The sequence below is a fragment of the Tupaia chinensis genome, unplaced genomic scaffold (assembly GCF_000334495.1).
Source record: "Tupaia chinensis unplaced genomic scaffold, TupChi_1.0 Scaffold000215_1, whole genome shotgun sequence".
NCBI classification, from domain to species: domain Eukaryota; kingdom Metazoa; phylum Chordata; class Mammalia; order Scandentia; family Tupaiidae; genus Tupaia; species Tupaia belangeri.
Genome location: NW_006159690.1, coordinates 1,975,685 through 1,987,826, shown reverse-complemented (window position 1 = coordinate 1,987,826; position 12,142 = coordinate 1,975,685). Strand labels below are relative to the sequence as shown.

The window sequence follows — 12,142 nt, the reverse complement described above, 5'->3', positions numbered from 1 at the left end:
AACATGGCATACTGTTTTATAGTCACCTTTTTTGTTTTTCAGTAGATAAAGTATATTCTAAGATGAAGAGAAAAAATAGAGTATAGTAAATTCATAAACCAGTAACATAGTCATTTATTATTTATGCTACGTAATTGTATGGGCTATACTTATATATGATTGGCAGTAACGGAGATTTGTTTATACCAGCATCACCACAGACACGTGAGTAATATGTTAATGCTATAAAATTATGATGACTATGACGTAACTAGGTAGTAGGGATTGTTTAGCTCCATTGTAATCTTACGGGACTATTGTGTGTACATGGTCTGTTGTTGATTGAAACTGTTATGTGGCATCTTTTTGTGACTGGCTTATTTAACCTCTTCAAGGTTCATAATTTCCTTCCTTTTTAAAGCTGAATACTGTCCCACTGTATGTCAACACTACATTTTCTTTATTTGTCCATTGATGGACCCTGGGGTTGCTTGTGCTTTTTGGCTACTGTGAATAGTACTACTGTGAACATGGGTGGGCAGATAGTTCTTAGAGTACCTGCTTTCAGTTCTTTAGGACATATGCTTGGAAGTGAAATTGCTGGATCATATGGTAATTCTGTTTTGCTTTTTTTTGATGCACTTTTCATAATGACTGCAACATTTTACATTTCCACTAACAATGCATAACGGTAAATTTCTCCATATCCTCACCAAAATTTTTTTTTTTTTTCTTTTTGATAGCCAATCTTTCTGGTTGTGTGATATTTCATTGTGGTTTTGATTTGTGTTTTCCTAGTGATTTGTGATGTTGAGCATGTTTTCATATGCCTGCTGGCCATGTGTATATCTCCTTTGGAGAAATATTTATTCAAGTTTTTGCCCATTCATTAATCAAGTTTTTAAAAATTTGTTCTTTAGTTGTAGGACTTCTTTATTTACTTCTGGATATTGTCTTGTTAGATAATCTTTATATTAGATATTTTCTGCCATTCCATAGGTTGACTTTTCACTCTATTTCTTTCTTCAGTGTAGTAAATAGAAGTTTTGATGTAGTCAGTTTATTTTTTGTTATATTGACTATGCTTTTGGTATCATGTTCAAGAAATTATTTCCAAGTCCAGTGTCTTATAAAGCTTTTTCCCTATGTTTTCATCTAAGAGCATTATAGTTAGGTCTTTGATTCATTTTTGTGTTCTTTTTTTTTTCTTTTTGGAGAGGTTTTCGCTATAGGGCGTTTGTGCTCGCCAAAAAGACAGAGAGAGACAGAGACAGAAGGTGAGAAATCACCCCTCAGGGGAGATGGCCACACCACAATCCCTTCCTCCATTCTTCTCTCTGGATCTTGGGCATGCACGCACATGTGCCCAGCGTGAGTTTAAGCCACTGGATCTGGGACTTGAACCGCGGAGTCCAGTGACATAGCCATTACGCTAACTGCTGGTTCCTTTGTGTTAATTTTGTATGCAGTAAGGATCCAACTTTTCCTTTTGCATTTGCATATCCAGTTTTCTCAAAACTTTGTTGAAAGGATTGTCCTTTTTATATTTAATGATCTTGACACCCTTTGATCATATACGCAAGGGTTTATATCTAAGCTTTCTACTCAATTTCATTGGTCTATATGGCTGTCTTTATGTCAGAACCACAGTATTTTGGTTACTGTAGGTGTATAATAAATGTTCACATCAGGGAATATGAGACATTCCAACTTTGTTCTTTCTAAAATAAAAAATTCCAGAGGTTGTGTGTGTTTACCAGAAAGAGACAGAGAGACATAGAGAGAGAACACACCCTACAATGAGACATGGTCATGCATAGTCCTTTCTCCTTCATTTCTCCATCCTGTTGGGACTTGAACTGCAGCCAGCCATGTGAGAGCCCAGTGCCTTAACCACCACTCCACCTGCCAGCCCCTGCCTCGTATGTTTTTCAAGCTGCTAGCACTGGGATTCAGACTGTGGTTAGCCATTTGGGATTTGGTTCCCTTAACCACTAGACTGTAGAGCCAACCCTAGAATTTTTTTCTTAGTTACCTTTTTAGATTCCTCATTTTTGGTTCATAGATTTTATATCCTGACATTTTGTCAAATTCATTTATTAGTGTTAATTTCTTTATGTTTCTGTGTGTGTTTATAATCTTTAGTCTAAATAAAAGATAATATCATCTGCAGAAAAATTTTACTTCTTTTCTAATTCAGATGCACTTTAGTTCATTCTCTTGCCTAATTGTACTGACTTGGTACTGTGTTGAATGAAAGAGGTGAAAGTGGGAGTCCTTATGTTGTTTCAGATCTTAGAGAGAAAATGTTCAGTCTTTCACTGTTTAGTATGATGTTAATTGTGGGATTTTCTTCTGTGACCTTTATTTTGTTGAGATAGTTTCTTTTCCTAGTAGGTTATTTCTGTTGTGAGAACACACAGGATTTTGTCCAGTGTTTTTTCTACATCAGTTTAAATGATCATGTAGTTTTTATTCCCGTCCTGTGGATGTGATATATTACATTGATTTTTATGTATTAAGCCATCCTTACATCTCAGACTGAGTGTCATCCCTTAAGTTTAATTAATCTGTATGTTTTTGCCTTTGACAGCTAGAAAAAGTCTTACAGCAAGGGGACATTGGTGAATGTGCAGAACCATACATGATTTTCAAAGAAGCAGATGCCACCAAGGTAGAATATCATACCTCCGATTTCCCTTCTGTTATTGCTGTTGTAATTCGGGAGAATACTAAATAAAATATACTAAAGAATTTTGCTACAAATTCATTTTTTTGTTGCCTCCTTTCTTCTTTCTTTCTTCTTTAATCTGCTAGAAGGTGCATGTGCTTATTGGAGAGAGACAGAAAAAGGGGAAGTGAGAGCATACTCCCTATGGGTGATCACGCTGCAATCCCTTCTCCATTTTTCCTTTTAGGATTTTGGGCATGCATACACATACGCCTGGCATGTATTTCAGGCTATGTTCAGATTTGAACTGCACAGTTAGCCTCGTGGGGTCCAGTTGCCTTAACTACCATGCAACCAGCTGGTTCTAAGGTTTTATTTATTTATTTCTTACATGTGAGTGTGAGAAACAGACAGACAGGCAGACAGGCACCCCCAGGAAGGTATTCACATCACAATCCTCACCATCAACTTCAGCCAACTCATGTTACGGCATGCACACACACACCTGGTGTGTAGATGGTGGGCTATGAGCTGGGGACCTTCCCATCTAAGTCCAGTTGTGTTACTCTGTGCTACCATGATCTGGTCCTCTTCCTTTAAAGAAGAGAATTTCCTTGTCAGCCAGCTTGTATCTTGTGGCGTGCTGTTCTTTAAAATTGCCACCCCAAAACGGATTTAAAATTTTTCCTTTCTTAGAGAGAGCCAAGTTATTTCAGGTTTATTTCTAAATAATTACAAAGTTCCTATATTTACAAAGCAGTGGTATTGATGGTACTTTTTCTAGAAACTAAAGTATTCTTGGCTACCATCTCCCTGCAAATAATTAAGGAATATTGTAAAAATAGAAAATATGACTTTGTTTTGCTATGAGATGACTAAAGTCTAGAATTTGAATAAACTTATAAAAGAACAAATTTTGTTAAGTAATTAATACCACATTTTAGATACCCCGAGTTAGCTCTAAGAATATAGTGATTCTTGGAGCTTTGAATACAAAATTTAATACTGGCACTGCCAGGAGAAGTATACTTGAGGAATACTGGACAAGCCGCCAAAATCTTGAAAATGTTTGAGTTTTATTTTTCTGAGATTCAGAACAAGAACTGAACTTTTTCTGGTAATGTAGATAGCTCTGAGCACATGATACTCTTCTTTGATCCTTGGCTCTTTGTCTGAAATCAGTGTTAAAGTATTCGGCTTTCCCCAGGTTGACATTTTCAAAATTAAATTTGCTGTATTATATAGAACTCAAATATACTACCAGTTTCTTCCAGTGTTTTCCTTACATACTTATACAGATGATAGCATTTAAGATTACTCACTATTTAAGCTTTTAAAGTAACAATCTATTTTGGAGATATAATAGATACAATAAGAAGTAGTGCTACCATTTAGCTATCTTTCTGTCTTTTCCCAGCCCTGCTTTTCAAGATAGGACACTCATTAGCGGATACCTCACTAACATCCTATATGAAAAGAGTATGTGGTAGACTGTATGTAGTATAGATTTTCAGTCTTGGACTGTTGGTGGGCTATTGCAGGCCTCCTTAGTGTTTGTTTTCAGTGACAGCATAAAATTTGAGCCAGCTTCTGGGATGCCTTCCAGATAGACCTGTGCTATTTGGACTGCTAGTCTTTTCCCACTGTTTACACATTAGGCATTTGTTCTCCTTTTCTTTTCTCCCAGGATGACAAAATCACAAACAGAAATTTCAGAGGCCTTCTCTACACATATATTTCCAGAATAGGTTGAGTTGTTATTGGTTAAGGTACTTTATCTCTGTGGGCCAGCCAGGTGGTGTGGTGGTCAGGGCAGCTGAATCCCACATGAGTGACTGCATGGCTTGGGTCCTGGACCTGGCGACTTGAAAAACTTGCTGAACGTGTGTGTATGCTCCAAATCCCAAGAAGATAATGGAGGAAAAGGAATTATAACATGGTCATCCCCCCCGGGGTGGGGGGGTTCCTCTTTCTCTTTGTTACCAGCTAGCACATGTGCTCTATAGCAAATTTTAAAAAATGAATAAAAAAAGATATTTCAGGAAGGTACCGACCTGAGAACTGAAAGTTCTTAATCTGTTCCTTTAGATGGCCTGAAAATATTTTAACCACTTTCTTTTGAGTGTAATCATCATATAATGTATAAAGTTCTGTTTTGCAGAATAAGGAAAAATTGGAGAAGCTGAAAAGTCAAGCTGATCAGTTTTGCCAAAGACTTGGGAAATACCGCATGCCTTTCGCTTGGACTGCAATTCATTTAATGAATATTGTTAGCAGTGCTGGGAGTTTAGAGAGAGATTCTACAGAAGTAGAAATCAGTACTGGAGGTAAGAGTATTGTATATAAGATATTTATAAATCTATACATTTTTTCTTAAGTAGTTTTTTAATAGACTCTACAATGTGATTTGTCATAAAAATTTTTTTTTCTTTTTGCCTCTTTTTTAAAAAATCTTTAACGAGATATAATTTGCATACCATAAAATTCACCCATTTAAAGTGTACAATACAGTGTTTTTTAGCATATTTACAGTATTCTGTAACCACCACGTAATTTAATTTTGGAACATTTTTATGCTCATTAGCAGTCATTCCTCATTCCCCCCAAAACCTCAATCCATGTCTTAAACAGCCACTAATATACTTTCTGCTTCTATAGATTTATCTATGGCAAATTTCATACAAATGGTATATGTGGTCTTTTATGTTTATCTTCTCTTATTTAGCATAATGTTTTCAAGGTTCATCCGTGTTCTAGCATGTGTCAGTATTTGATTTCCTTTAATTGTCACATGATAGTCCATTATATTGATACGCCATATTCATCTATTCATTAGTTGATGGTCATTTGGATTGTTTCCACTTTTTGGTTATCAGGAATAATGCTGCAATGAACATTCACATATAAGCTTTGTATGGACGTACATTTGCTTTCTCTTGGATATACAGGTAGAAGTGAAATTGCTGAGTCATATGGTAATTCTGTGTTTCACCTTTTGAGGAGCTGCTGTACTATTTTCCAACATGGCTGAACCTTCCAAAATTTCAGTACCAGTGTATGAAAATTCCTCTTTCTCCATATCTTTGTCAATATTGGTTATTATCTGTCCTTTGAATATAGCTGTCCTAGTGCAGGTGAAGTGGTCTCTCAGTGTGGTTTGGATTCATCTTTTCTTGATAGCTAATGACCTTAGCTTCATTTTGTGTATATTGGAATCAGCTATTTATCTTCTTTGGGGAAGTATGTATTAGGTTGTTGGAAAAATCATGACATATTTTACTGTTTTTCTATGTAAAAATGTGTCATGATGTTTCCAAAGACCCAATATGTATATATCCTTTGCCCATTTTATTTTTGTTTTTAAAAATGTTTATTACTTCTATGAGAGAGAGACATTACCTCCAACAGAATCCTTATGTTGCAGTCCAACTCTTGCCTTAACCAACACAGATCATGGCCACACATGTGGAAGCCTGGCATGTACATAGAGAACTCTGGACTTAAATCTTGGTCCTTCTATTGTGTGTTCAGCATCACCTTGTGTTACCACACCACCACTGCTGCTGGTGCTGTTTTGCTCATTTTTAAATGACTTTTTTGTTTTTTTATTATTAAGTTGATGTCTAATTATTAATTTTTTGTCTTGTCAATGAGTTGTAAGAATTCTTTTATGTTCTAGATATAAATACCTTCTCTAATATATAACTTGCAGTTATTTTCTCCCAGTCTATCAGATCTCTTTCATGGATCATATTGTTTGTAACTCAGAAGTGTTAAATTTCAGTAAAGTTCGGGACCAGCAGGTGGTGTGATGGCTGTGTCCCTGGGCTCCCACACAGTAAACCATGGTTCGAGTTCCGGATCCAGTGGCTTAAACTCACTCTAGGCGCACGTGTGTGTGTTCCCAAAGTCCCGAGAGGAGAATGGAAAAGAAGGGATTGTGGCATGACCATCCCTTCTAGAGGCTGATTTCTTGCTTTCTGTCTGTCTTTCTCTTTCTGTCTCTCTGACGAGCACATGTACCCTACAACACAAATCTCTCTCTTAAAAAAACTTTTCACTAAAGTTTTAATTTTTCCATGCTGTTATTTGCCACTATGCTTTTGACATTGTATCTAAGACACTATATCTGACCGAAGATCAAGAAGATTTACTTGTATATTTTCTTCTAGGCTTTTATAGTTTTAATGCATACATTTAGATTCACAGTTCATTTTGAATTAATTTTTGTACATGATTGTGGTAGGGGTCCAACCTCATTCTTTGTATGTACTTACCCAGTTATCCTTTCCTGATTTTAGTGATTTGAACGTTTCCTATTTTTTCTACATCAATTTATTTAAGCTGTTTTTGATTTCACTTACCTTATTTATTTTCTAGTTTCAGTTTCACTTATTCCCATTCTGCTATTATGCGATTTGTATCCTTCTGCTTGCTTTGGGTTTAGTTTCTCTTTTGTAGTTAATGTATGAGGTTATACCTTTTGAGATACTTCTTTTTGATTAAGACATATGTACAACTTTTTCTGTGAGCACTGCGTTAGCAGTATCTCATATATTTGATACACTTTGATTTTCAAACATCATAAATTATTTCTAATTTCCCTGTTTATTCCCTATTTCCCATTAAGTATTTAGAAATTTGCTATTTCACTTCCACATATTTGTGAATTTCATAAATTTTCTTTTAACTGGTTTATAGCTTAATTCTATTGTTTTTGGAGAATATATTTTGTATGATTTGAATAATTTTGAATTTATTGTCTCTTGTTTGGTAGATTAGTATATATATATATAGATTATGTTGGAGAATGTTCTGTTAAGTACTTGGGAAGAATGTGCATTCTGCTTTGCTTAGTGGAGTGTAATATAAATATCTCTTGGATCTGTTCTTTTAATAGTTTTGTTTAAGCTCTCTGTTTCCTTGTTGATCTTCAATCTAGTTGTTATATAGATTTTAAATAACAAGATTATCTTTCAAAGATGTTGAATTGAATGCAAGTTATTTTATAATTATGTTTCAAACTCAAGTGCTAAGACTTAGGGACCATTATGTGGTGACTAAAATTCTGCTGTGGTGAGTATTTCATGCTGCATAGTTTCTCAATAATTGCTCTTCACAGCTCATCTTTGGTCATACACTTAAACTTGCATTTTTAAAACATTAAATGTTTTTTTCTTATTTCTTACATTCAATCACTGTATATCTTTACAACATAAAAAATGAATTTTCTCAGCATGAATACCCTGTATGTTAGTCCAGTCAAATATAATACCATACACATTTTCATCAACAGGTGATTTTCCATCTTTATGTCCACTGAATGTTTTGCTCCCCCCCTCCCCATTTCACTTTTTCCCACCCCTCCCCCCCATTTCTGACCCTCTTCCCACACTGTCTCTGGTATCCACAGTTGCTTTCCATATTTTTATACCTTCTAACCTTTCAGTTTCTGCCATAGAGGGCAGATATTTGGTATATATTAAGTGGGGACATACAGAGCCTCTCTTTCATAGTTTGGCTTGCTTCACATAGCATTAAATCCTCCACGTTCATCCACTTTCTGTCAAATGCCAGGGTCTCATTTTTTATGACTGAATAGTATTCCATAGTGTATATATGCCACACTTTTTCAATCCATTCATCTGTTCTTGGACATTTGGGTTGATTCCATGTCTTAACAGTTGCAAATAGTGTTTCAATAAACATGGAAGTACAAGTGTTTTTCCGACTAAGTGTATTCCTACCCTCTGGGTAGATACCCAAGAGTGAAATTGTTGGATCCTATGGTATGTCTTTGAGGAACCTCCAAATTGTGTTCAATAGAGACTGTACTAATTGACATTCCCACCAACAGTATAGGAGAGTTCCCTTTTCACCATCACCTTGCAAACACTTACCATGTTTTATTTTTTTAATTTTAGTTATTCTGACTGGGTTAGCTGGTATCTTTTTGTGGTTTTGATTTGCATGTCCCTTATGATAAAGAATAGTAAGCCTGGTAAGCATTTTTTTCACATGCTTTTTGGCTGTTTGTATGTCTTTTTTAGAAAGTTGTCTGTTCAACTATTTTGCCCATCTTTTAGTTGGATTTTTTTGGGGGGGCAGGTAAGCTGCTTGAGTTCCTGTATATTTTGGTTATCAGTTCCTTATTTGAAGGAGTGTTTGCAGATACATTCTCCCATTCCAAGGGTCGTCTCTTCACTCTAATTTTTTTCTTTTTTGCTTTACAAACTTTTGCATGTTAGAGAGAGCTTTTTTTTTTTTTTACTGGTGAAGTTATAAAAAGAGAGCCAGAAGGTTTGGCCATAGTGCCTTTTTACCAATGTCTCCAGAAGTAAAATCCTTCTATTCTAATATACAGGCTGAATGGATTATTTTCTCCATGTTTGGGAAGCTCTTTCTAAACAAATTTTAAATTATATAAAAAATGAACATCTTATTTTTTTTTCCTTGGTAGAACGAAAAGGGTCTTGGTCAGAGAGGAGGAATTCTAGTATTGTTGGCAGACGATCACTTGAAAGGACAACAAGTGGAGATGATGCTTGTAACCTGACCAGCTTTCGTCCTGCAACTCTCACAGTGACAAATTTTTTTAAGCAGGTATTGTTCTGTCATGTAGGAATTCTGGGAGGTCGTTTGTACATAAATTTGTTTTAGTTTTAGAAAAGTAGTAATTGTACTGTACATATATATGAGTGAGATTCCAAGAAGTTTAAAAACTTTAAGAATGAGAGAATAATAAAAATAAAAACTATAAGAATAAGAATTAATTTATATTGTGCCTGTTGTTTTAAATGTATTGTATTTAAATGTTGACCTTGATTAATCAATCTACCAAAATTAATCTCTTATACCTATATCCTATTGCTCAATTTTAATAGTGTAACTTTTGGTTAACATTGATGGTTTGTGAATTTTTTTAATGAGTGTGTATCTACATTTGTCTTTCCTACCCAAGTGTTTACAACCTAAACTACCATAATCTACAGAATGTACAATAGAACTTTCAGGCCCTAGTAGTACATTTTATGTGCCAAAGGCAGTCAAATGTTAAATTTTTGAAGGTGAATTTATAGATCCAAGAGTTTCTTAAGCAAAGATATTTTACTTTCTGCAAATCTGCTCTTTCCATTTTAAATCATAGGTCAAACCAATATTTTTTAAAGAATTATTTATTTATTTAATTTTATTTGTTATCATTATGTAGTTTAATTTGGACAGAGAGAGAGAAAGTGAGAAAGCAAGCTGCCAGGTCTAGGACTTGAACTGTCATTGGCCACGTGGGAGTCCAGCTACTCAACCACCACACCACCTGCTGGCTCCACAAATTAGTATTTTTGTTTTAAATGTTTAAAAAAATTACCTCTCTCTCTTTCTCTCTCTCCTCCTCTGTCCAGAGAGGGACAGAGAGAGAAAGTGAGAAGGCAAACCACCAGGTCTGGGACTTGAACTGTGGTTGACCATGTGAGAGTCAGTGCCCCTAACCACGCCACCTGCTGGCCCCCATAAATTAGTATTTTTTAAATGCCAGTCATGATCTATTATTAATGGAAATCAGTTTAGTAGGTAACACCCAACTTACAAAACAACAACAATAAAAGATCAGTAGAGTGGGGCTGCTTCAGGGATCCCCTCTCCCCAGTTTTTGTTAGGGTTTATGTATATTTATTCATATACTGGATTTTGATGTAAAATGGATTTTATACTGTGAATCAAATTCAGAAAATTTCAAAAGTCTTTATTATTAGTGACCAGATGACCAGAACTGTATTAGAATGGGAAGAAAACTTGTATTAGTATGACAAACTGGAGGAGTATACACCATCAGTGTGTTTTAGAGTAGATTAAGGAAAAATGCTAAAGTTTTTCCTAGAATTCTACTGAGGTGTTATTCTGAGTAAGAGGAGGAAAACCTGGCTTACTGACACCTTATAGCTTCAGAGGGCAAGTGTTGAGTTAGGAACTTGCCTTGAGTTGAAGCCCCCTTTACTGTTATATGTCAGTATTATTCACAGGCAGCCACTCCAAGAGACACTAGTTGAACAGAAAAGTAGTTGGTAAGCAATTGAAATGGTAAAGTTCTTTTTGTTATGAATAGTATAAAAAGAAAAAAATCTCGGGGCCAGCAGGTGGTATAGTGGTTAAGGCACTGGACTCCCACATGGCCAGCTGTGGTTCAGGTCCTGGATCCAATGGCTTGAAAATCACACTGGGTGCACATGTGTGTATGCCCAAAATCCCAAAAGGAGAATGTAGGAGAGGCGACTGCAGCATGATCATCCCCTCTGGGAGGTGATTTCTCACTTTCCCTCTCTCTGTCTCTAGCTGGTGAATGCATGTGACCTATGACAAAAATCTAAAAAAAAAAAAAAAAAAAAAGGAAAATAGAAAAGGAGAGAGTTTGGAGAAGGCCATTTGCGTATTATTTGCATCAAGGCCAAACATAGCTGTGGGAAAAGGGCAGTAGATATACCCTGACATAGTGACACAAACTGCAGATGTCATTTTCCCTTCTCTGTCTTCATCTGCTATGTCACTTCTGCTTTTAGTGCTACAGCTCTCTTTATTTTTTCGGTCTGTTTTAGCATTGAATTGGTATTGTAAACTGAAATGAACAAAACTATTCACCCTTCACTTATTTATCCAGCAAGTACGTTTTGAGCATTCATCATGTACCAGACATTGTTTTGAATATTGGTAACTAGGAATTAGGACAAAGTGATTATGAAAACTTAAATGATTGTTGGGCGTACGGAGCACATGTGCTTTATTTTGCTCAGTTCTGTATTTTTTTTAAATGTTAACTATGAGCATGTTCTTTTTGTGTAAGTATACTTAAATAGCTGGAAAGTTATAACTCAGACAAATGCAAATTCAGTAAGCCATTTTAATACAGTAGAAATCACAGTGCACATTTCCTCTGAGACACAGAAGGCAATTTTGTTGATTTATGTTTTAGTGTGTGAGGGCACGATCCACAATTGGGATATAGTAGACATAAGTTAGTTTATGTATAGACTTGAAATGTATCAAGCCAACGATATTAAAAGTACATGGAGATTGGCCCAGCAGATAATGTGGTGGTGAAGGTGCAGGACTCCCACATGGCCGGCCACCCATGGTTTGAGTCCTGGAGCAGATGGCTTGCTTTCTTGCTCTCTCTCTCTAGTGAGCATATATACCCTATAGCAAATTAAAATATAATAATAATAAAGTAAGTTAAATAATTATTAATAAAAGAATTTCATGGAAATTTAAAAACAGAAATCAGCACAGTAGTTTTTCAAAACATTGTTCTATTTGTTGACAGTTGTATTCAGTTTTCTATTGCTGTAAGAGTAAAAATAACAAATAAATGTTGAGCCAGCTGATGGCATAATAGTTATGTTGCTGGACTCTCTTAAATTCCATACCTGGTGACTTAAAACTCATGTTGGGCATATGTGCATGCATGCCCAAAATCCGTAGAGGAGAATGATGGAGAAGGGA

At 35.6% G+C, this 12,142-nt stretch overlaps 1 protein-coding gene across 2 annotated transcripts in view; it reads left to right on the top strand.

Moving 5' to 3' along the window:
• Positions 1–12,142, top strand: part of DOCK7 (dedicator of cytokinesis 7) — a 213,522-nt gene that overhangs the window by 32,895 nt on the left and 168,485 nt on the right. For both annotated transcript variants that reach the window (XM_006147525.3, XM_006147522.3), the window contains exons 9-11: positions 2,573–2,653; positions 4,812–4,977; positions 9,111–9,253. In XM_006147525.3, coding sequence (XP_006147587.1) covers positions 2,573–2,653; positions 4,812–4,977; positions 9,111–9,253 — 390 coding nt within the window. The remainder of the gene's footprint in view (positions 1–2,572; positions 2,654–4,811; positions 4,978–9,110; positions 9,254–12,142) is intronic.